General features: G+C 37.2%; 1 protein-coding gene across 4 annotated transcripts in view; it reads right to left on the bottom strand.

Annotated features, from left to right (window-relative positions):
• Nucleotides 1–23,020, bottom strand: part of Papss1 (3'-phosphoadenosine 5'-phosphosulfate synthase 1) — a 108,506-nt gene that overhangs the window by 69,998 nt on the left and 15,488 nt on the right. For all 4 annotated transcript variants that reach the window (XM_078021838.1, XM_078021836.1, XM_078021837.1 and 1 more), the window contains exons 2-3: nucleotides 6,745–6,859; nucleotides 3,303–3,538 (exon numbers count right to left, since the gene is read on the bottom strand). In XM_078021838.1, the coding sequence (XP_077877964.1) occupies nucleotides 3,303–3,538; nucleotides 6,745–6,859 (351 nt within the window). The remainder of the gene's footprint in view (nucleotides 1–3,302; nucleotides 3,539–6,744; nucleotides 6,860–23,020) is intronic.

Below are 23,020 nucleotides of genomic sequence, written 5' to 3'. Positions count from 1 at the left end.
GCCTTATCCTTCTCTACTGTTTTCCCCCCAAGTATTACACAAGTCACTCTCATCCATTTAAAACAAACTAACAAATCATACAAAAAGTTTCCCTTCAACTCAGCTGCTTTTCAGTGCTTAAAATGCCAGGAATCTGACTTCATATCGCACTGCCACCCCAACAGAATCCTAACTGTGACTCCCCAATCATTCCCCTGCACATTCCATTTGGCTCCCAGCCCTCGCTTTGCCCTTCCCTTACTTCTCATTTTGAAACTTGTGAAAGGGGGCCTTGAAGCTGTGACCCTCTTCCCTTACTTAGCCTCTGGAGGTACTAGATCAGGCATGCACTGCTTCCCTTAAACAAAGGGTTGCCCACACTCCACCATAGCATGCTGCTCACCTTCAGCAGGCCTTGAGCACTCTACTCAGCTGCCTCCATAGTATAAATAAGAACACATACACCAAAAAATAAAATAACATATACACCAACACTGAAGCCCAAGCCCTGACTTCTCTCCTGAAATTAAACATACATCAACTTCTTCCTAAATACCTGGATATCCCACAGACGCCTCAAACTGATATGACCAACAATGAATCCAGTCTCTTTTCTCCCAAACCTGCATTCCTCCTTCCACTGCTCAAGGTATGACAACACTATGAGCTCTTAACCCCGAATTGGTCTGATTCTTTACCTCTCCCACAACATTCACTGGGTCAAAAATCCTTCAGATATTACCTCTATGTGCCACACCAACCCCATCTGCCCTATTTCCCCACTCCCAATTCAACCTCTTTTCTCTCACTGGAACAACTTGAACATCCTTTTCATCAGTATTCTCAATGCCCAAAGCCACACTCTGCACTATTTCCAGGGTACCAGCTAATGTAAAATCTTATCATCCTACTAGACTCTTCAGAGACTTTCCACCACCATCAAGCTAAGAGGTTTGGATTTTACAGCGCTACAGCTCGTCCCACCATTCTCAGGCCTTTACTCATTGAGCTATTAATAATTAATACTAGAACTATTAGGTTTGTTTTTAGAACCAAGATGCCCCAAACACACTTATTGAATGCATAAATTTGATCATGACTGGACAGGAAAATATACATACCTATATTACACGGTCCAACCCAAATATTATGAATTTTGACATACCCTAAACATACTCCAACCTCATTCTTAGAGCTTTTACAAATGAGGACAACAAAGATTTTGATCCACGCTATGAACACAAGGCAGGGAGATCAGCAAAGACTTTTAGATACCCCAGCCTCAGCTGGTAGCTCTCCAAAGCAAGTCTCACTGACTTTACCAATGTTCCAAGAGTTGCAAAGATACACAGAAGGTTCAAGAACTTCACTGTGATTATGTTTCCTTTAAAATTGTTCATACCGGAAGGATTCAGAAATGCTAAATAACACTCATTCTGTTTACATATTTCTTCTGATACACTTTAAATTGACAGATTGACACTCATTCCAAGGTTTCAGGAAAATAAAAAGTATAGCTAGTCCTCAGGGAACACTTTAGGACTACTGCCATTCTTCAATTAACTGAACCTGTGAGGTTAACAATCTGACACTTCTTACAGGTCAAATTTTGTTTAAAAAAAAAGTCTACATGATCATTAAAACGTGTTTCTGGGCTGGGGATGTGGCTCAAGCGGTAGCGCGCTCGCCTGGCATGCGTGCGGCCTGAGTTAGATCCTCAGCACCACATACCAACAAAGATGTTGTGTCTGCTGAAATACTTAAAAATAAATATTAGAAAATTCTCTCTCTCAAAAAAATGTGTTTCTAATACAGTACTAGAATTGTGCCATTACTATTTATTAGATTGTTGAATATTTGTCACATGACACTTTGCTGAGGACTTTTGTGCATGATTTATCTAATCCTCAGAAAGCCGTTAATTAGGCATTAATGGAGCTTAAGAAAGTTAAGTGAACTGGCCAAGGCCATAACAGTAACAACCAGCAGAGGTGAGATTCCAGACCACCTGTTTCCAACTCCAATGACAGACTCTGCTTTGAATCGCTATACAAATTTGCTTAGTATTTGATATCTGGACTTCCTAAGGGCATTAGGTTGTCATTCAACGAACACTAAGAATCTGGCTTTGGTACCAAGTTAAAGAAGACCAAACATAAAGAAGACCTTAACACTCAAGGAATCCATGGGATTTGGAGGCAACATAGCATGGTGGATACAACACGGGTCCTGGAGACACACCTTCCAAATGTATATCCTTGCTTTACCAGTATAGCATGTAACTTTGGCCAATGTACACCTTAGTTTCCTCACACATACCTTCCTCACTGAAGATGAGAACTACATGAGTTAATTCACATAAAAGCACTTTACAACAGTTAGCAGCACATTTAAGTAGGTGTTCAATAGTTGGATGCAGTGACACACCCCTGTAATACCAGAGACTCGGGAGGTTGATGCAGGAAAATCACAAGCTCAAAGCCAGCCTCAGCAACTTAGAGAGGCCCTAAGCAACTTAGGGAGACCCTGTCTCAAAGTAAAAAATGGCTGGGGAGATGAATCAGTGGTTAAGTGCCCCTGGGTTCAATCCCTGTACCAAAGGGGAAAAAAGTAAGTGTTCAATAAATGTTAGCTACTATTATTATTGCCACTGGTACTATAAGCAGCACCAGTGAACTAGGACATAACAAGGGCATAAAAGACAGAGCCCAACAAAGCCTGAGGGAGGAAGAAAAGTGCTTATGAGGAGGAGATGCCTAACCTGAGTGTCAAACTTTGACGAGAACTCAACTGAGGCTAAGAAGAGATGGGCAAGAGGAAGGAGAGAAATGTCTTCTGAGTCAGGGAGAAACAAAAATCCTGAAATAAAGAACAACATGATTTTTTTCAGAGAAATACAAAAAGTGACTTGGTGTTGCTAAGGTCTCTATAAAGTCAGAGTATGACAGGAACTGAGAAAAAAGAATCAAGATCAATGACATCATGGAGGACATGTGTAAAGAAACCTGAATTTTTCCTGGTGTCTGACACCAGCCAAGAAGTGTTCACAATAGGTTTACTGAACTGAAACGTCAAGCTTGAAATAATTTGGCCATGGACTTAAGTTCAATAACTTTATTATACTCTAGATTATAAAAACCTGTTTTTTTAACAGCAGCTTTTCCCAAAACTGGATTTACTCAGAAAAGTTACAGCACAGAACTGTGTAGGTTATTTTAATTTGGAGTTAACCTCAAAGAACAAGTCACTGTTTCAGTTATGAGCTCTGATACCACATTTTCAATAGATGTAATCAGAATAGCATTGGCACAAAATCCACATACCTGAGTATAGGGTGATATAAAACTGGTGATACACACTAAGCCAGCATCTGCAAACAGCTTAGCAACTTCTGCAATGCGCCGAACATTCTCTTCTCTGTCTTCAGGACTAAAGCCAAGATTTTTATTAAGACCTTGACGAATATTGTCACCATCCAAAGTATAGCATGGGATGCCATGGCAAACCAAGTACTCCTCCAAAGCCATGCTCACAGTGGTCTTCCCTGCCCCAGACAAGCCTAAAAGTAAACAGTCCAGAGAGATTCCACATGTAAAGTTAGAACAGTAACTACCAAAGAATTTTAATAACAGGCTTAAATGTATTCATGATTCACATAGGTCTCTCAGGAACATTCTTATCCAATATTTTCATTTGAGTTTATTTACCTAGTAAATAAACACTTGTTTTTGATTACATCTCTATGTCCAAAGGTATTCTAGAAGTTGTCAATAAGTTCTAAAATGATTGGGTATGTTTTTCATACTTTGCCCTCTTATTAATACTAAAATACCACCAATTTAAAAAGTTTAATTCTCAAATTATTTATAAAGGAATAAAAAGAAAGGACAAAAGTAAGTGAAATATTAAAAGTTAGCTATATATTGCAGAATCATCACCTAATACAAACTACCATGACAAAAAGTGTATGTATAGGACCAGGGTTGTACCTTGGTGGTGGAGCACTTGCCTAGTATGTGTCAGGCACTGGGTTTGATCCCCGGCACCACATAAAAATTACAAAAATAAAATAAAGCTATTGTGTCCATATGCAACTAAAAAAATTTTTTTAAGTGTATGTACAATATTCTTTTGTATTATACAATTTATACAAATAATTGTAAGTATTTGTACAACTTATAATATTCTTAAAAGAATATCCTCATTTCAACTCCTTTTCCTCTATAAACAACAAAAGAAAAAGCACATTTATGCACTAATACTTTAACATTTTAATAAGTATACAATTATACAATTCACAGTCAAGGGAGTTATAAGGTAAGAGATAAAATATAAGGTAAGAGATAAAATATAAGGTAAAAGATAAAATATTGAAGTTTAATGTGTCAGTGCTCTTGAGAGAAATCATGGTAGCACAGAAAGTTAACTGAAAAAAAGAAGATCAGAAAGGATGACAATGTTGAGAGGATCAAGAGAGCACTGGCTGCTTTATTCATCAAATATTCAACAAGTACAGCAGATTATATTTCCCAAGGATGATGTTGCCATGGTCACATCAAGGGCACAATCTAATGCCCCACTCTTGCAACTGGGCTAGCTTGAAGACTCACCATTAATGGAAAGAATGTACTGAAATGACATTGTGGGTCAGAAAAAACTATACAGCTTCTCTGGGGTCACTGAATTTGGGAGAATTCCAGAGGTAGATGTTTCAATTGTCAATATCAACTGCTAAGCTCCCAACAGATACACAGCATCAGCCAACTAAATCCCCTGGATATCCAGTCCAGTCTTCAGCGACGGCCCAATCTAGCATGACCACAACCAGACAAGGCCCGAGTAAAAGGGGCTGCTGTGCCCTCCTGAACTCCCTGCCTTCAGAGTGGTAAGCAGATTAAAATGGTTGCTGTTCTACACCTCTAGGCGTGGGATAATTTGTTACACAACAGTAACTGGAACAAAGAGATAGTGAGGCCCTAAGCAATTGCATTCAGTGAGACTCTGTCTCCAAATAAAATACAAAAAAAGGACTGGGGATGTGCATCAGTGGTTAAATGCCCCTCTCAATCCCTGGTACTAAAAATAGTTCTTCTGGGGCTGGGGCTGGGGCTCAGTGGTGGAGCACTTGCCTAGCATGCGTGAGGCACTGGGTTCAATCCTTAGCACCACACAAAAATAAGCAAATAACAAAGGCATTCTGTCCATCTATAACTACAAAAAATTTAACATATTAATTTTTTTAAAAAAAGTTCTTCCAATATCAAATGGAAACAGTAAAGTTCCTAAACAGAAAGAAAAATCTGAACAGCCTCATACATCCTCACAAACACATTAAATGCCAGAAGACAGCAGAGAACTGTTTTTATAATTTCAAGAGAAAGTATGGTTCGAATATACACTTTACCCAGTCAGGCTGTCATAAAATATGAGCAGACACTTGCAAACATAAAATCTCAGGATTCAGATCTCAACAGAAGACATCTTTCAAAAACTACTTAACAACGAAATACAAATTATCATGACTTGATTCAAATAAAGGACACACAAGCAACCATGACATAATAAAAGAAATGATGGTGAGTTCCTGAGTATTAAATACAACAAAAATGTAAAGAAGTATAAAAATTGAAGATGTTAAAACAAAATTATAGGCAGGGTAGTGCATGCCTATAATTCCAGAGGCTCTGGAGGCTGAGAAAGGAGGATCCAGAGTTCAAAGCCAGCCTCAAGAATAGCAAGGCACTAAGCAACTCAATGAGATCCTATCTCTAAATAAAAATACAAAAAAAGGCCCCGAGTTTAATCTCAATACCCAAAATAAAAAGTACCCCCCCTCCAAAACGTAAGTGTTACAAACCTAGGCAATTTAAAAGCAACAATTTTACAACAATCTAGATCAATTTAAGAATGAGGGGACAGGTAAAATTCAAGAGTGCCGTTTTCTTTCACAGAAAAACAAACATCTGCCTACAACATGTAATATTTTTAAAATGTTGCTTTTAACAATCAACACAACTTTTTATTTAATTATTTTTAGCACAAATTTTTAAAGACAGGTAAAGATAGTGTTGACAAAGATACTGGAAAATGGACCCTCTCCCATATTCTTGGTGGTAGTCAATTGATACAAAGTTTTAGTGGACAATTGGCAACATTTTTAATACAATTCCTACATTCGAAAGGATTCATTTTTGTAACTGTAATAATATTATAATAATATTATATTATATATTATAATTATTATTAATTACACAGAAATATGACATATTCATATATGCAATTAACATTTTTTTGAGGAGCATCATTTTTAAAACTATTCCTAAAATCAATTTACCCTCTAGCCACCCTACTATGGCTAAGCCCAAAGAGATAATCAACACAAGAAACCATGAGATTGCCACACAAGCTGCAAGATAGAAACTGATAATTTGAAATTCTTTATTAGTCATTCTTTCTCTCCATACAATTAACACTGTTAGCTCCTTGAAGCAGAACCAGACTTTATTTGTACTCAGCTTAGAGATTTTGGTGTGGTTTCTATTAAGAGATAGTTTTAAGATGCATTCTGCTATTTCCCCCTTATTTAACAGCAATACTACAAAAGAACAAAAGGAATTAACATTTATTATTATTATTATTATTATTATGCAACTATGTCCACTACACATTGTTCCTGCTCCAAAGACAAGAACTATGTCTACTCCTAATCCAAAACTATTGATAAGCACTGCTTTTAAAGTAAACTGGTTTCTCTCTTGACCATACCTGTTAGCCAAACTGTGCAACCACGAAAGCCACCTCTGGTCCCCACCACCTGACCTCTCTTGTTTCTGCTGACATGGTGAGCTTGATAGGTGACATTAGTTGCTCTCTGCATTCCCTGGGGAAAAAAAATTAAAAATGGTTCACTTGCATCCATAACAGATAAACACACACTCCTTGCAACCATACAGTTATACCAAAAACAGGAAGAAATAAACTGCCAGCCTTGTTTTCTTTATAGGATGGGCATGATGTGCAATATTTCCCATACACCAATTAATTTAATCCTTATAGCCATCCAATAACATAGGTTCTCATATAAAGATGTTAAACCTGAGGAAACTAAATATCTCCCAAGTAACGGAAGAGTGGTAGACTCCAGAACCTAGTCTTCCCACACATTCATTTATTCATTTATTCATTCATTCAACCAGTATTTGCTGAGGTCCAATTAGTGTGCCAAGGAAAAAAGATCCCTCTCCTAATGGAGCTTACACTCAACAAGAGGAGATTGCAAACCAGAAAAACTTATTTAGGAGAGTATTATACAAAAATAATAAAACCAGATAAGAAAGATCAGAGAGAAAGGGAAGGAGTGTCTATTTCAAAAGGATGATCAAGAAAGTCCTCTGAGAAGGTGGCAATCAGCAGTCCCCTTAATGCAGCATGGAAGAGTTGCCTACAGATACCATGAAGCAGTTGCCTTTGGTGGGGGGGGGCGGGGGGGAGTGAAATGTACTGATTATAGCCTGAAGTTTTCCCAACTTTTCTTTTCCTTCAGGAACAAAAAGGGCATAAAATTACTGAGGCCTTAAAAGATCTAAAAAGACTTTTCTTAAAGAAGATATAAAAATGGCCAATAAGCACATTAGATGACAATATAATTAGCCATCATGGAAATGCAAATCAAAGCCACAATGATATAACACTATTCCACAAGGATACCTAGATAAAAACAACAGACAATAACAAGCACTTTGAGGAACTGGAGACACTGGAATCCTCATATATTTGCTGATGGAAATATCAAACCATACAGTGACTTCTCAGAACAGCAGTCCCTCAAAATATTAAACATAGAAATACTACATGACTAAGCAATTCTACCCTAGATATGTACTCACAAGAAATAAAATCATATTGCCACATACAACTTGTACAGGTGTGCCAAAGCAGTATCATGTATAAATGTCAAAAAGTGGAACCCAACTGTTCCATTAATAAATTGCTGGAAAAACAAGATGTAAACAAAGTTATGCAGTATAACCATACAGCGGAATATCTCTTGGCTGTAAAATGAAACACCAGTACAAGGTAAAACATGGCTGTCCTCAAAAACAGTAAGCCAGGTGAAAGAAACCAGTCACAAAGACCACATATTATAGAATTCCATTTATATGAACTGTCCAGCATTGGCAAATCTATAGACGTAAAAAGATCAGTGGTGGCCTCAGGCCAAAGAGGTTGGTAAAAAGAGGGAATAAATGCTTCTGGTTGTAGGATTCTTACTGGGGGTGATAAAAATGTTCTAAAATTGACTGTGGTAATAAATGCACAAATCTGTTCAGATACTAAAATCCAGTGAATTTTACATTTTAATGGGCAAGTTGAATGGTATGCAAATTATACCTCAAGAAAAATTTTTTACTAACAGAAAAAAATAATTATTGTTAAGACTACGCAGATAGGCAGATATAATCATGGAGACCAGGGAGAATAGGGCTCAGTCCATCTCCAGTGACAAAAGATCACACTATTCAGTGTGATGAAAAAAATCACATGTAAGCTGCATCCTTCATGACCAGTTACTACCTTATTAAAACTAAAAAAGGACTGAGGTTCTGGCTCAGTGGTGGAGCACTTGCCTAGCATGTATGAAGCACTGGATCCTCAGCACCACATAAAAATAAATAAATAAAATAAAGGTCCATCCACAACTAGAAAAAAATATTTAAAAAAAAAACCTAAAGAACAGGTTATGACCAACTTAAGGGACTTTCCAGGCTTGGAACACACACACAGCACTGAGGCTCTGTCCTTTGGGTGACCCCAGTTCACTGTAATATCATTTACACTGCAGTTTTGACATCCCTCAGGGTGGTTCTGCTTAGGTGCCAATAGGAAATTTTCTAACATGGCAAAGTCAGCACAGGTACACTAAGCCATGGAGGGAAAACCTAGTAACCACCCCAAATGCTTAACACATGAGGAGAGAGGTTTCCAGACCAAATGCAGAAACTCACCTTGGAAAACCCCAGGCCACCTTCTCTCTTGGGACTGTCTACTCCAAGCTCTCTGGAGTATTACTTTAATTCACTTCACTAAGTGAAGGAAATGAAATGAATGAAATGCCTATCCTGTCTCCCACTCAGGAACCCATCACTCGGTTACAGCCTTGATTTTCTCTTCCTATGGAGCAATAACATAATTTATGTTCTCTCCAACAAGTTATATCCTTTTCAACTGGGTATCAATATCCTTCTGGAAAAAAAATGTATTAGATACTACTTATAGCTCTTATCCTTAAAGAGAATTTTATCCAACACTCATTTAAAATATTTATTGAATTCATGCTATTTTCTTGACATTCTTCTAGACAGTAGTGAACAATACTGTTACAATCAATGCCCTCAAAATCTCCTGTCAACCAACTGCCACCTGCACCACTACTGCCATTGCTGCCGCCTCTGATTTCCACTGCTGCCAGCCTGAGGTTGCCTGGAGGTCTTCTTTCTGGGTGCTGCTGCCACAGAAGACACCACTGCCCTGGGTGCAACTGAAGCCGACACTGCTGCTCACCCCCTGAGATCGCTGGGTGACACTGTCCCCACAGCTGCAGCTACCACTGCTACTGACCCTGCTGCCTGCTACCAACAACCATTGCCACTACCACTGCTACCACAGCATAGAGAACTGCTTTGGGGGAGACTCCAGGTATGGCTGCACCCATTTTGGGACAGCCAGGGCCTGGGGCCCCAGAGCAAGCAGGTTTACCACCACAAGAGCCTCTGTCTGGGGACTCCAGCCAGGACCTGCACGTCCAGTGTGGGGGTGCCTGCAGGTTTGAAGGAGCCTGGAGTCTTCCTGCTGAGAGGGCTGGTGGCCCTTGTCTTGCTACTGCATCTTGGGGTTGTTCCTTTGGCCAAGTGTACCCCTAGTGGTCTTTCTGCAAGTAGGAGCAGCACTGAGATCTTGGGACTGCAGCGTAGCCAAGCCTGAGATAACTGAAGCCCAGATCAGTGGGATAGGGACTGGGTTTGCAAGGGCTGATCTGGGTTCAGTGATCCCAAAAGACATCAGAGACAGGGCTGAGAAACTGTTGAACACTAACGAAGACAGTTGATTTTATATTTTATTTTATATTTTATATTATATTTTATTTTATTTATTATTTATTTATTGTATTGTATTTATTTTTTGATTCGCTAATTTCTCTACTGTATTTGGAATAGGATGTTTTTTATGCATCAGTGTGTGGAGGACAATGATATATGAATGGTGTTTTGCATTTTTGTTGTATTCTTATGTCTTTAATTTTTTCTGTTTGTTCTTAGTCTTCCACTCTTATCTATTTTCTTGGATTTTTTTCCCCAATGTTTCTCCAACCAACAGCCAATCTCTATAGGCTCTTCTTTCACTCCTCCTGTAAATTTTCGCTTCTAGCTTTTCTCTTCCTCCTCATGAATATCACATACTACCCTACCTCTGTTCTTTCATCCACCATTTGAAATTATAAATCATTTTAACAAATTTTCTGTTTGTACTAAAGATATTGAACTCATCACTTTGATTTAATACGAGAAAGCAGTTAGTGGGAGCTAGTAGGAGTAAGGCTATATATCGTGTACGCTGGGTGCTGCTGATAATGGTCTCACCATTAAAACACTAGACACCTTCAGGGTCACCATAGATCTACAGGGTAGAATTTATGCTACCTTAGACCTATACTTCTACATGGGAAAACAAACTAACAACATGAAAAAACAGGGAATAAAGCGCCCCAAACAAGCCAAGATGTTTCAACAACAGAAGCCACTGATAACACAGTAGAAGAAATGTCCAAGAAGGAGTTCAGTTTGTACATAAATATGTGAAGTAAAGGGTAGTATAAGAAGTGAAATCAAAGAAAAAATATAGGAACTGAAAGAACACTTCAATAGAGTTAGAGATCATAAAATAAAACAAACAGAAATCCTCAAAAGGAAGGAATCAGTAAACCAAATTATAAATTCAATAGAAAACATCACCAACAGAATAGACCACTTGGAAGACAAAACTTCAAATAATGAAGACAAAATATATAATCTTAAAGTAGAGTTGACCATGCAGAGAAGATGGTAAGAAACCATGAACACAACATCCAAGAATTATGGGATAACATGAAAAGACCAAATTTAAGAGTTATTGGAATAGATGAAGGAGCAGAGATATAAACCAAAGGAATGCACAATCTTTTCAATGATATAACAGCAAAAATTTTCTCAAATCTAAAGAATGGAATGGAAAAATCAAATAGAAGAGGCTTACCGGACTCCAAAGTTACAAAATTACAGCAGACCCACACTAAGACACATTATAATGAGAACGACTAACAGAGAATAAAGATAAAATCTTAGAGGCTGTGAGACAAAAAAAAAAAAAAATCAAATTACATACAGGGGGAAACCAATTCGGATCTAAACTAATTTCTTATTCCAGACCCTCAAAGCTAGGAGGTCCTGGAATAAATATTTCAAGCTCTGTAAGAAAATGGATGGCAATCAAGAATTTTATATCCAGCAAAATTAAGTTTCAGATTTGAAGATGAATTAAAAACCTTCCATGATAAACAAAAATTAAAAGAATTCACAAGTAGAAAGCCTACACTATAGAACATTCTCAACAAAATGTTCCATGAGGATGAAGTGGGGAAAAAAAAAAAAAAAGTGAAAACCAGCAAAGGGAGGATTGACACTAAAGGAACATTCAACCAAATGAGAAGCTAAGACAAATCAAAAACCAGAAATAAATCAAAAGACAGGGAACACAAATCATATCTCAATAATAACCTTGAATGTTAATGGCCTAAACTCATCAATCAAAAGACATAGATTGGCAGATTAGATTAAAAGCAAGACCCAACAATATGCTGTCTTCAAGAGACTCACTTCATGGACAAAGACATCCACAGGATGAAGGTGAAAGGATGGGAAAACACTTCTTACTCACATGGATTACATAAACAAGAAGGGGTTTCCATTCTCATCTCAGATAAAATAGACTTCAAACCAAAGTTAATCAGAAGAGACAAAGAAGGACATTTTATACCTCTCAAGGGAAATATACATAAGGAGGACACAACAATTGTAAACATTTATGCCCCAAACAATAGAACATCTACCATATACAAACAAACCTTCTCAATTTCAAGAGTTAAATAGACCACAGTACAATAATACTGAGTGACACACATCTCTCACTACTGGACAGATCTTCCAAACAAAAGCTAAATAAGGAAACAATAGAAATAAATAACACAATCAATAATTTACATTTAACAGAAATATATAAGATATTTTATCCATCAACAAGCAAATATACTTTCTTCTCAGCAGGACATAACTCCTTCTCTAAAACAGACCATATCTTATGTCACAAAGCAATTCTTAGTAAATCAAAAAAAAAAAAAAAGAGAGAGAACACACTGCATTCTATCAGACCCCAATGGAATGAAATTAGAAATCAATGATAAAATAAAAAATATAAGCTACTGTAACAAATGGAGACTAAATATAATACATTATTGAATGATGAATGGATAGGAGAAGAAATCATGGATGAAATAAAAATATTCTTCGAGGTAAATGAGAACACGGATACAACATATCAAAATCTCTGGGACACTATGAAGGCAATACTAAGTGGAAAGTTTATTGCACTGAGGGCATTCATAAAAAGAATTAAAAAGTCAGCAAATAAATGACCTAACACTACATCTCAAAGCTCTAGACAAAGAAGAACAAACCAATAACAAAAGCAGTAGAAGACAGAAAATAATTAAAATCAGAGCTAAAATCAATGAAATTGAAACAAAAGAAACTGAAAAAACTGATAAGTTGGTTTTTTGAAAAAATAATTAAAATAGATAAATCCCACATGGTAACAAAGAGAAAAAGAGAGAAAACTCAAATACAAGATGAAGAAGGAAATATCAAAACAGACATGTCCGAAATACAGAAGACAATTAGAAACTATTTTGAAAATTCATACTCCAATACAATAGAAAATATCAAAGATATCAACAAATTTCTAGAAATGCATGATCTATCCAAACTGAATAAGGAGGTCATATACAATTAAAACAGATCAATTTCAAGTAATGAAATAGCCATCAAAAGCCTACCAACCAAGAAAAGCCCAGGACCAGATGGATTCTCAACCAAGCTGTACAAGACTTTCAAAGAAGAATTAACACCAATACTCATCCCTCAAAGTATTTGAAATAGAAAAGGAGAGAACCCTTCCAAACTCATTCTATGAGGCTAATATCACCCTGATATCAAAACCAGACAAAGACACATCAAGGAAAGAAAAGTTCAGACCAATATCCCTGATGAACATAGATACAAAAGTTCTCAATAAAATTCTGGCAAATTGCATACAAAAACATATTTAAAAGATAGTGCACCACAATCAAGTGGGGTTTATCCCATGGATGCAGGGTTGGTTCAACATATGGAAATCAATAAACTCAATTCATCATATTAATAGATTTAAAAACAAGAATCATATGATCATCTCAATAGATGCAGAAAAAGCATTGAAAAAATACAGTACAACTTCATGTTCAAAACACTAGAAAAACTAGAGATAGTAGGAACACACCTCAACATTGTAAAAGCTGTCTATGCTAAGTCCAAGGCCAGCATCATTCTAAATGGAGAAAAACTGAAAGCGCTCTCTCTAAAAACTGGAACAAGACAAGGATGTCCCCTTTCACCACTTCTATTCAACATCATCCTTGAAACTCTAGCCAGAGCAATTAGACGAAAGAAATTAAAGGAATACAAATAGGTAAAGAAGAATTCAAACTATCACTATTAGGTGATGACATAATTCTGTATCTAGAAGATCCAAAAAATTCCATCAGAAAACTTCTAAAACTAATAAGGGAATTCAGCAAAGCAGCGGGATATAAAATCAATATCCATAAATCAAACACATTCCTATATATCAGCGATAAATCCACTGAAAGAGAAATTAAGAAAGCTACCCTATTCACAATAGCCTCAAAAAAAAAATTAAATACCTGGGAATCAATCTAACAAAAGAGGTGAAAGACCTCTTACAATGAAAACTATAGAACACTAAAGAAAGAAATTAAAGAAAACCTCAGATGATGAAAAAAATCTCCCATGCTCCTGAATAGGCAGAATTAATATTGTCAGAATGGCCATATTACCAAAAGCATTATACAGATTTAATGAAATTCCTATTAAAGTCCCAATGACATTATTCATAGAAATAGAAAGAGCAATCATTAAATACATTTGGAAAAACAGGAGACCCAGAATAGCTAAAGCAATCCTTAGCAAAAAAAAAAAAAACGTGAAGCAGGAGGCATCACAATACCAAAACTTAAACTTACTACAGAGTTATAGTAACAAAAACATCATGGTATTAGCACCAACATAGACTTGTTGACCAAGGTACAGAACAGAGGACACAGAGACAAACCAACCTAAGTACAGTTATGTCATATTTGATGACTGCCATTCTAACTGGAGTAAGATGAAACCTTACTTAAGCCAAAAACATTCATTGGAGAAAAGATGGCCTCTTCAACAAATGGTGGTAGCAAAACTGGAAATCCATATGTAGCAAAATGAAATTAAACTTCTCTCTCTCTTACCCTGCATAAAAATCAACTCAAAACGGATCAAAGACTTAGGCACTAGAACAGAGCCCTGGGCCTAATAGGGGGAAAAAAAAAAAAAATAGGCCCAAATCTTCACCACGTCGGCCTAGAATCTGACTTCCCTAAAAAGACTCCTAAAGCACAAGAATTAAAACCAAGAATCAATAAATGGGATGGAATCAAACTAAAAAGTTCCTTTTCAGCAAAAGAAACAATCTGTGAGGTCAAAAGAGCCTACATCATGGGAGCAAATTTTTACCCCTCATACATCAGATAGAGCACTAATCGCTAGGGAATATTAAGAACTCAAAGTAGTTTCTGATTGTGTTTTGTATTTCAGTGGTATCCATGGTGAAATTTTCTTTTTCATCTTGAATTTTAGTAATTTGACATTTTTGTTTTTCTTCATTGCTGAGAGTTTGTCAATTTTATTTTTTTCAAAGAACTAGCTTTTTGTTTTGTCTATTTTTTGAATTTTTGTTGTTGTTGTTTCAAGTTCATTGATTTCAGCTCTGATTATAATTATTTCCTGTCTTCTACTGCTTATGATGTTGATTTGTTCGTTCTTTTTCTAGGGCTTTGAGATGGTTAGGGCTGTAGCTCAGTAGTAGAACACTTACCTAGCACATGTAAGGCACTGGGTTTGATCCTAAGCATATGAGAACATATAAATAAAGGTATTATGTCCATCTACAACTAAAAAATATATTTTTAAAAGTTAGGATATTTAATTCGTTATTTTCTATTCTTTTAAAGAATGTACTCAATGCAATGAACTTCTCTTAGAAGTGCCTTCATAGCATCCCACAGATTTTAATATGTTGTATCCCTATTCTCACTTAAGTTGTTTTTGTGTTTTGTTTTATTTTGATTTGATTTGGTTTTGGTTTTATATTTCATGCCTGATTTCTTCAGCTATCCATTGGTCATTCAATAATGTATTACTTAAGACTCCAAGTGTTGGAACAGCTTCTATTTTTTTTGTTTTATCCTTGATTTCTAATTTCATTCCATTACGATTTGAGAAATGCAAGGGATGATCTCTATTATTTTTTTATTTGCTATGAGTTGCTCTGTGGCCTAAGATAAAGTCTATTTTAGAGAAAGATCCATGTGCTGCTAAGAAGAAAGTGTATTCAGTCCTTGATGGAGGAAATAGTCTATGTATGTTTCTTAAGTCTAAAGTACTGATTGTAGTTTTTAGTCCCATAGTCTGTTTAGTTTTTATTTGAAAGATTTATCCAGTAGTGAGAGAGGTGTGTTAAAGTTACTCAGTATTATTACGTTGTGATCTATTTGATTCTTGAAATTGAGAAGGGTTTGTTTGATATACATGGATAAATGCTCCATTATTTGGAGCATAAATATTTATGATTGTTATGTTCTATTGATATATAATTCCTTTAATCAGCATGAAATGTCCTTCTTTGTCCCTTCTGATTAACTTTAGCTAAAGTCCACTTTATCTGATATAAGGATAGAAACCTCTGCTTGTTTACAAGATCCATGTGAGTGATGTATTTTTTTTCCCATCCTTTTACCCTTAGTCTGTGAATGTCTTTGCCTATGAGGTGAGTCTCTTGGAGATAACATATTGTTGGGTCTTCTATCTGAACCCAATCTGCCAGTCTTTTATTTTTTAAGAAGTAAAATCAAGAATCAATAATTGGTCTATTATATATCCTCTTGTAAGAAGTGTCTGTTACATCACATTTTTATTCATAATATATATGAATAAAAATGTGATGTAACAGACACTTCTGTGTGTGTGTGTGTGTGTGTGTGTGTGTGTATTTATTTTTAGGCCCCAACTTTCTTATTTTAAAATTATTTTATTTATTTATTTTGCATTACAATTAATATACCATTATACATTAATTTATCATATCTCTGATTATATATAAGGCATATTGACACCAAATTCACATCTTCATACATGTATTTTATATAATGATGAGAATCTCCTTTCACCAACCATACTATTCCCCTTCTCCCTCCTATTCCCTCCCACCCCTATTCCCTATCTAGAGTTAGTCTTTCTCCCTTGCTCTCCCTCCCAACCCCATTTTGAGTCACCCCCCTTATATTAGAGAAGACATTCAGCATTTTTTGGGGGGAGGGGGGGGATTGGCTAACTTCATTAGAATAATCTGCTCTAATGACATCCATTTTCCTGCAAAGGCCATGATCTTATTTTTTATTACTGAAGTAATTCCATTGTGTATAAATGCCACATTTTTTTAATCCATTCATCCACTGAAGGACATCTAGGTTGGCTCCACAGTTTAGCTATTGTGAATTGTGCTGCTATAAACATTGATGTGGCTGTGTCCCTGTAATGTGCTGTTTTTAAGTACTTTGGGTATAGTCCAAGAAGAGGAATAGCTGGGTAAAATGGTCGTCCCATTCAGTTTTCCAAGAAATCTCCATACTGATTTCCAAATTGGCTGCACCAATTTGCAGTCCCATCAGCAGTGTATGAGTGTACCTTTCCCCCACATCCTCACCAGCACTTGTTGTTCTTTGTCTTCATAATGGCTGCCACTCTTACTAGAGTGAGATGGTATCTTAGAGTAGTTTTAATTTGCATTTCTCTGATTACTAGAGATGATGAGCATTTTTTCATATATTAATTGTATATCCTCTTTTGAGAAGTGTCTGTTCAGCTCCTTGGACCATTTATTGATTGGATTATTTGTTTTTTTGGTGAGTATCTTCAGCTCTTTACATAGTCTAGAGATTAGAGCTCTATCTGATGTGTGAGGGGTTAATATTTGTTCCCAGGATGTAGGCTCCTTATTCACCTCACATATTATTTCTTTTGCTGAGAAAAAACTTTTTTCATGTAATGTTTTGCCAATGATGTTTTGAAGCACCAGATTTCTAGCTGCAAATTCTTTTAACTTTTGTTTATCATGGAAGGTTTTTATTTCATCTTCAAACCTGAAGCTTAATTTTGCTGGATACAAGATTCTTGGTTGGAACCCTTTATCTTTCAGTGTTTGAAATATGTTGTTCCAGGATCTTCTAGCTTTCAGTCTGTGTTGAAAGATCAGCCATTAACCTAATTGGTTTACCCCTAAATGTAATCTGCTTCCTCTCTCTTGTGGCTTTTAAAATTCTCTCCTTGTTCTGTATATTGGGCATCTTCATTATAATGTGTCTTGGTATGGATCTCTTGTGATTTTGCACATTTGGCATCCTGTAGGCTTCTAGAATTTGAATTTCTGTTTCATTCTTCATATCTGGGAAGTTTTCTAATATTATTTCATTGAACAGAGTGCTCATTCCTTTAGTTTGGACCTTTATACCTTCCTGTATCCCAATAACTCTTAAATTTGGTCTCTTTATGCTATCCCTTATTTCTTGGGTTTTCTGCTCTTGGTTTCTTATCAGTCGCACTGTGCTGTGTATGTTCTTTTCAAGATGATATACTTTGTCTTCATTGTCTGATGTTCTATCTTCTAAGTATTCTACTCTGCTGGTGATACTCTCATTTGAGTTTTTAACTTTGTTTATTATTTCCTTCATTTACAGGATTTCTGTTTGCTTTTTTTGGTATAACCTCTATCTCCCTGTAGAGTTGATCTTTTGCTTCTTGGATTTGTTTATGTAATTTGTTGTCAAAGTGATCTTTCATTGTCTGCTTTTGCTGTCTAAAGTCTTCCTTGAGACTCCAGATCATCTGACCATGTATATCCTGAAATCTTTATCTGACATTCCTTCTACTGCAGATGTTACCTCTTCTAATGTTGAATTGTCCTGCATTGTTTGTGGTCCTTTCTTTCCTTGTCTTTTCATACCGCTCACGTTTTTTTCCAGCTGTGTGACTGTTGTGTTAATGTTTTTCCCTGATATATATTACTCTTGTATAGTTTCAAAATCTCTCTGATCAGCCGTAGAACCTCAATGGTAGCCATACCCATGGATAGATGGCAAGTAAGGTTTTCCAAGATGGATTCCGTCTGTTTCCCACGTAGGGTGTTTGATGTGTGGTGGGGGTGCTGGTGTTACCTTGTGCTGTGTTCAAAGCTCGGTCTGGTGACTCACAAGCAAAGCCTCTGTGCCGCCCACGATGCGCCGGACCACCTTCCCTCTATGTCTTTTGATTGATGAGCTTAAGACATTGCTTTTCAACGTTATTATTGAGATATCACTTGTATTCTCAGTCATTCTGGTTTATTTCAGATTTTAATTTGAATTAGTTTTTCCTTTGATTGACTATTCCTTTAGTGTAGTTCCTTCCTTTGCTGTTCTTCACATTTATTTTTCATTTCTTCTTCATGGAATATTTTGCTGAGAATGTTCTATAGTGCAGGTTTTCTAGCTGTGAATTCTTTTAACTTTTGTTAAAAGAAGGTTTTTATTTCATCTTCAAATCTGAAGCATAATTTTGCTGGGTATAGTATTCTTGGTTGGAATCCATTTTCTTGCAGAGCTTGGTATATGTTATTACATGACCTCCTAGCCTAAGAGTCTGGCTTGAGAAATCGCCATTCTTTTTCATTTCTCTTTATTTCCCACTCTTCTGTATGTTTTCAAATAACCCATATTCGAGTTCTGCTTGATCAATTACTCTTTTGTCATTACATTTTGCATTTCACACATTACATTTTTCAACTCCAGAATTTGATATTTTTAAAAAACCTCAATCACTTCCTGAAATTGACCATTTCTATGATTTACCGTTTTTCTTGTTTTATTTAACTGTTTATCTGTATTCTCTTGAATTGTTTTCTTAAAACATTTTTAATTCTTCTTTGGGTAGTTGATATATCTCCATTTTTTTTTTTTTGTATCAGCTACTAAGACAGTAGTACTGTGTTCTTTTGGTGGTGTTATGTCTCAGTTTTATAAATTTCTCCTTGCCTCACATTGATGTCTGCACATGAAGAGTAAGGATTTGTTTCATTCTTTGCATGGTAACTTTTCTGGGAAAACCCTTCACTCATTAGTCTGTTCAGAGATTCTGGGCAAGTAATTTGGTGTTGACCATGGGTAGGTTTGCTCTGTGGGGAGAGTTTGGAACTTGGATCCCCAGGTTTAGGCCTGGAGTCTGAGCCTAGGTCTAAGGAATTGACCTGGCACCAGGATAGTCGCTGAGCTTCAGCCAGCAAGGGCTGACCAGGTGCTAAGATGGACCTGGTGCTTAGAAAGACAGGGATTGGCTTGAAGCCTCCTTCCACAGCAGAAGACTGGCATCAGGATCTGTTGCAGTAAGTAGGATCCTGGGTCTGTTGGAGTTTGAGGCTGCAAAGAACACACCCAGAGAGTGGGGCCAACCTGAAGCCTGGACTCGTCTGAAACCTTGGAAGGTTCTGGAGCTTCATGAACCTACAGTGCATACTTCTAGGTACCAGCCTAATGGCTAGAACTACAGTAGCCAGCTTGGTACTAGGGAGTGGTCCAGACATCGAACTGCTGTGGCCAATCTGGTATCTGAGTCAATGTTGGGTGGCCTAAAGCTGCTATAGTCAGTCTGGCAGTATGGTTTGTCTGGACCTGGGGCTGCAGGATGCTGCCTGGCACAAGGGAAGGCTTGGAGGCTTTCTGAAAGTACTAACCTGGAGTCTGAAGCAATACGAATCTTCCCAGTGCTGGGTTTCACTGGAATGGGTACATTGTAAGAGTCTGAGGCAAAGTGTGATGCTCAATTTCCTCTCCTTGTCCCAAGTAGAAGGTAACTCTCTCCAAGCTGTGCTGCCCAGGGCCTGGGGAAAGGGTAATCTGGGTAATGTAAAAACTGTCCCTCCTACCCTTTACATGCATCTTTTTTTTCACATGCATCTTTTCTTACTTCTGTGCCACAACAAGGTGCTATAATATCTCACCTGGTTCCCTTAGCTCATGTGAAGGAATTTTTGTGTGAGGATAGTTGTTCCATTCCATTTCTGTGAGGGGATAAGCTCTGGAAACTCCAAAAGTCAGATATTTTTCTTAAAATAATTAATTTCCATCTATATCTTAAACTTCCACACATATTATTTACTCAATCTAATCTACCTCAAACTAGTGCCTCAGGTTAAGGATTTGTTTTCTGTTATAGTTTTGATATGCGGTGTCCCTCAAAAGATCATGTGTGAAATAATGAAGTATAGAGGTGAAATGATTAGATTATGAGAACCTTAACCTAATCAGGACATTACTTCACTTGAATGGATTAATTAGGCGGTGAGTGTAGGCGAGTAGAGCGTGGCTGAAGAAGGTGGGTTACTGGCACTGGAGGTGTGCCTTGGGGTTTATATTTTGTCCCTGGCCAGCAAAGTCTCTCTGCTTCCTGATGGTCATGTTCTGAGCTGCTTTCCTACTCCACACTCTTCCACCATGATGTCCTACCTCATCTTAAGCAACGGAACTGGTTGGCTATCTATGGACTGAGACCACGGACATTAGGAGCCCAAATAAACTTTTCCTCCTCTAAAATTGTTCTTGTCAGGCCTTTTGGTCACAGTGATGAAAAAGTTAACTAAAACATTTTCCCACTTTCCCCTTCACAATCTTGTACAGGAGAGAAACATCTCCTGGTCTTATGAATAACAAGGTTTATTATCATGGAGTGGAAAATTCTCTAGGATCAAAGGGATAATTTAACAATATTTTAATAGGCTCATCACAAAATCTATACCTTTATTTCCTCCACTAATCATCTCATTAAACAGATATATTTCCAAAAACAATTATACTTTGTTTATTAGCTACTGATGAAAAAATTGTCATATGGGAAAATGGACCCATTTAAATAAACTAAGGAAACAAAACTTACCAGCTCTGCATTTCCAAACAAAAACGTGGGTTTCAGACACAGACATCTGCATCTCTTGGCAAGCAACAGCACCTCTCTAACTTTAGTGCCCAGCCAAGCTGGCTGAGGAGAAGGGAGCTGTGACTCTGCTGGAAGGGTGATGAGGACAGTGCCACACAAGTTGTGCTGTGGACATCTACAGAACCAGTTTGGTTGCTCCTTTTGTGCTGGTATGTTTCCAAGTTACTTTGCTCTTGGGCAAGAAAAAACCTGTATCTAATGAATTTTAATTTGTTTTGGTTTTATAAAATATTTGGTGCCTTTCTTATTAAATTGAGCTAGAATGTATAAAAATTACCTGACAAGCTATAAACAATTGAGGCTATGGATGAGAGAAAATACAAGATAAATGGAAACTCTGGTTTAATCACTATAAAGAATGCACCCTATGTGATGGACATCATTATCCAAAGTACATGTATGAAGACATGAATTGGTATGGACATACTTTATATGAAGACAGAGATATGAAAAATGGTGTTCTATATGTGTAATAAGAATTGTGATGCATTCTGCTGTCATGTATTTAAAAAATAAAATCAATTTAAAATAATGCACCTTAAGAGTTTCATGCCCATTACATTCAAAAATATAATGGTGGCAACAAAGTCTGGGCATAAGGTGGGTTTTGTTTATATATATTCAGTATTTTACACATTTAAAATGAACCTGCAACTGAGTATAGTGCACATGCCTGTAATCCCAGCAAAACAGGAGGCTGAAACAGTAGAATCACAAGTTCAAGGTCATCCTCAGCAATTTAAACTAAATAAAAAGGGCTGGGGATGTGGCTCAGTGGTAAAGTGTTCCTGAGTTCAATCCCCAGTACCAAAAATTTTAAAATGAACCTGAATTTGGAGGACTCTAAGATGACCCAATAGAGGTGATCAGCACACTTCATCCACAAAGAAAAACCAAAACAATTAACAAATAAATGGCTGCATTTCAAGATGAAGTAGCTGAGAGCGCGCACTGGACCTCAACAAGGGAGAGATGGGAACCCTGTGAGACACAAAGACCTAGATGGTAATATACAAACAGAACAAAGCATGAGGCATTAGCTCCTTAGAGGGTGATCGAAGCACAGCAGGGGAAAAGGTGAATGGAAGAGTCCCAGCAGACCCCAGAAGTTCCGCAGTCACCAGAAGCTTGGAGTCCAGCTAGGAAGCTGCATGAAGTCCATATGGTAACTTTGCTTTGGAAAAGAATTCTCTCTCCCTTCCAACCCCCAGAGCTACTATAGCCCAGTGCCATCTTGAAAACAGTCTCAAGAGTTAAGAATCCACCTTCCCTAGGGGACAGAAGCCTCTATCCCTTGGATAAACCCATTGGACCATATCTACACAAAAGGCTACAACCTCATGAACCCAACTAGACTCAGTTGTGCATTTGTGCCCCGGCACTCAAGCCCACACAATGCCCTGCACTACAGGGGACAGGTGGTCTGCCACAGCAATGACTACTACACCCAACACCTGAAAAACCAAAGACCTGGGGCCTATGCCCCCAATACTTCCAGTCTCCCACAGCTGCCAACAACTGCAGGATTTGAGGAAACACATCCCATGGCCCATATCCCT

The sequence above is a fragment of the Ictidomys tridecemlineatus genome, chromosome 9 (genome assembly GCF_052094955.1).
Source record: "Ictidomys tridecemlineatus isolate mIctTri1 chromosome 9, mIctTri1.hap1, whole genome shotgun sequence".
In the NCBI taxonomy this organism is placed as follows: Eukaryota; Metazoa; Chordata; class Mammalia; order Rodentia; family Sciuridae; genus Ictidomys; species Ictidomys tridecemlineatus.
This window is presented reverse-complemented; position numbering and strand designations above follow the sequence as displayed.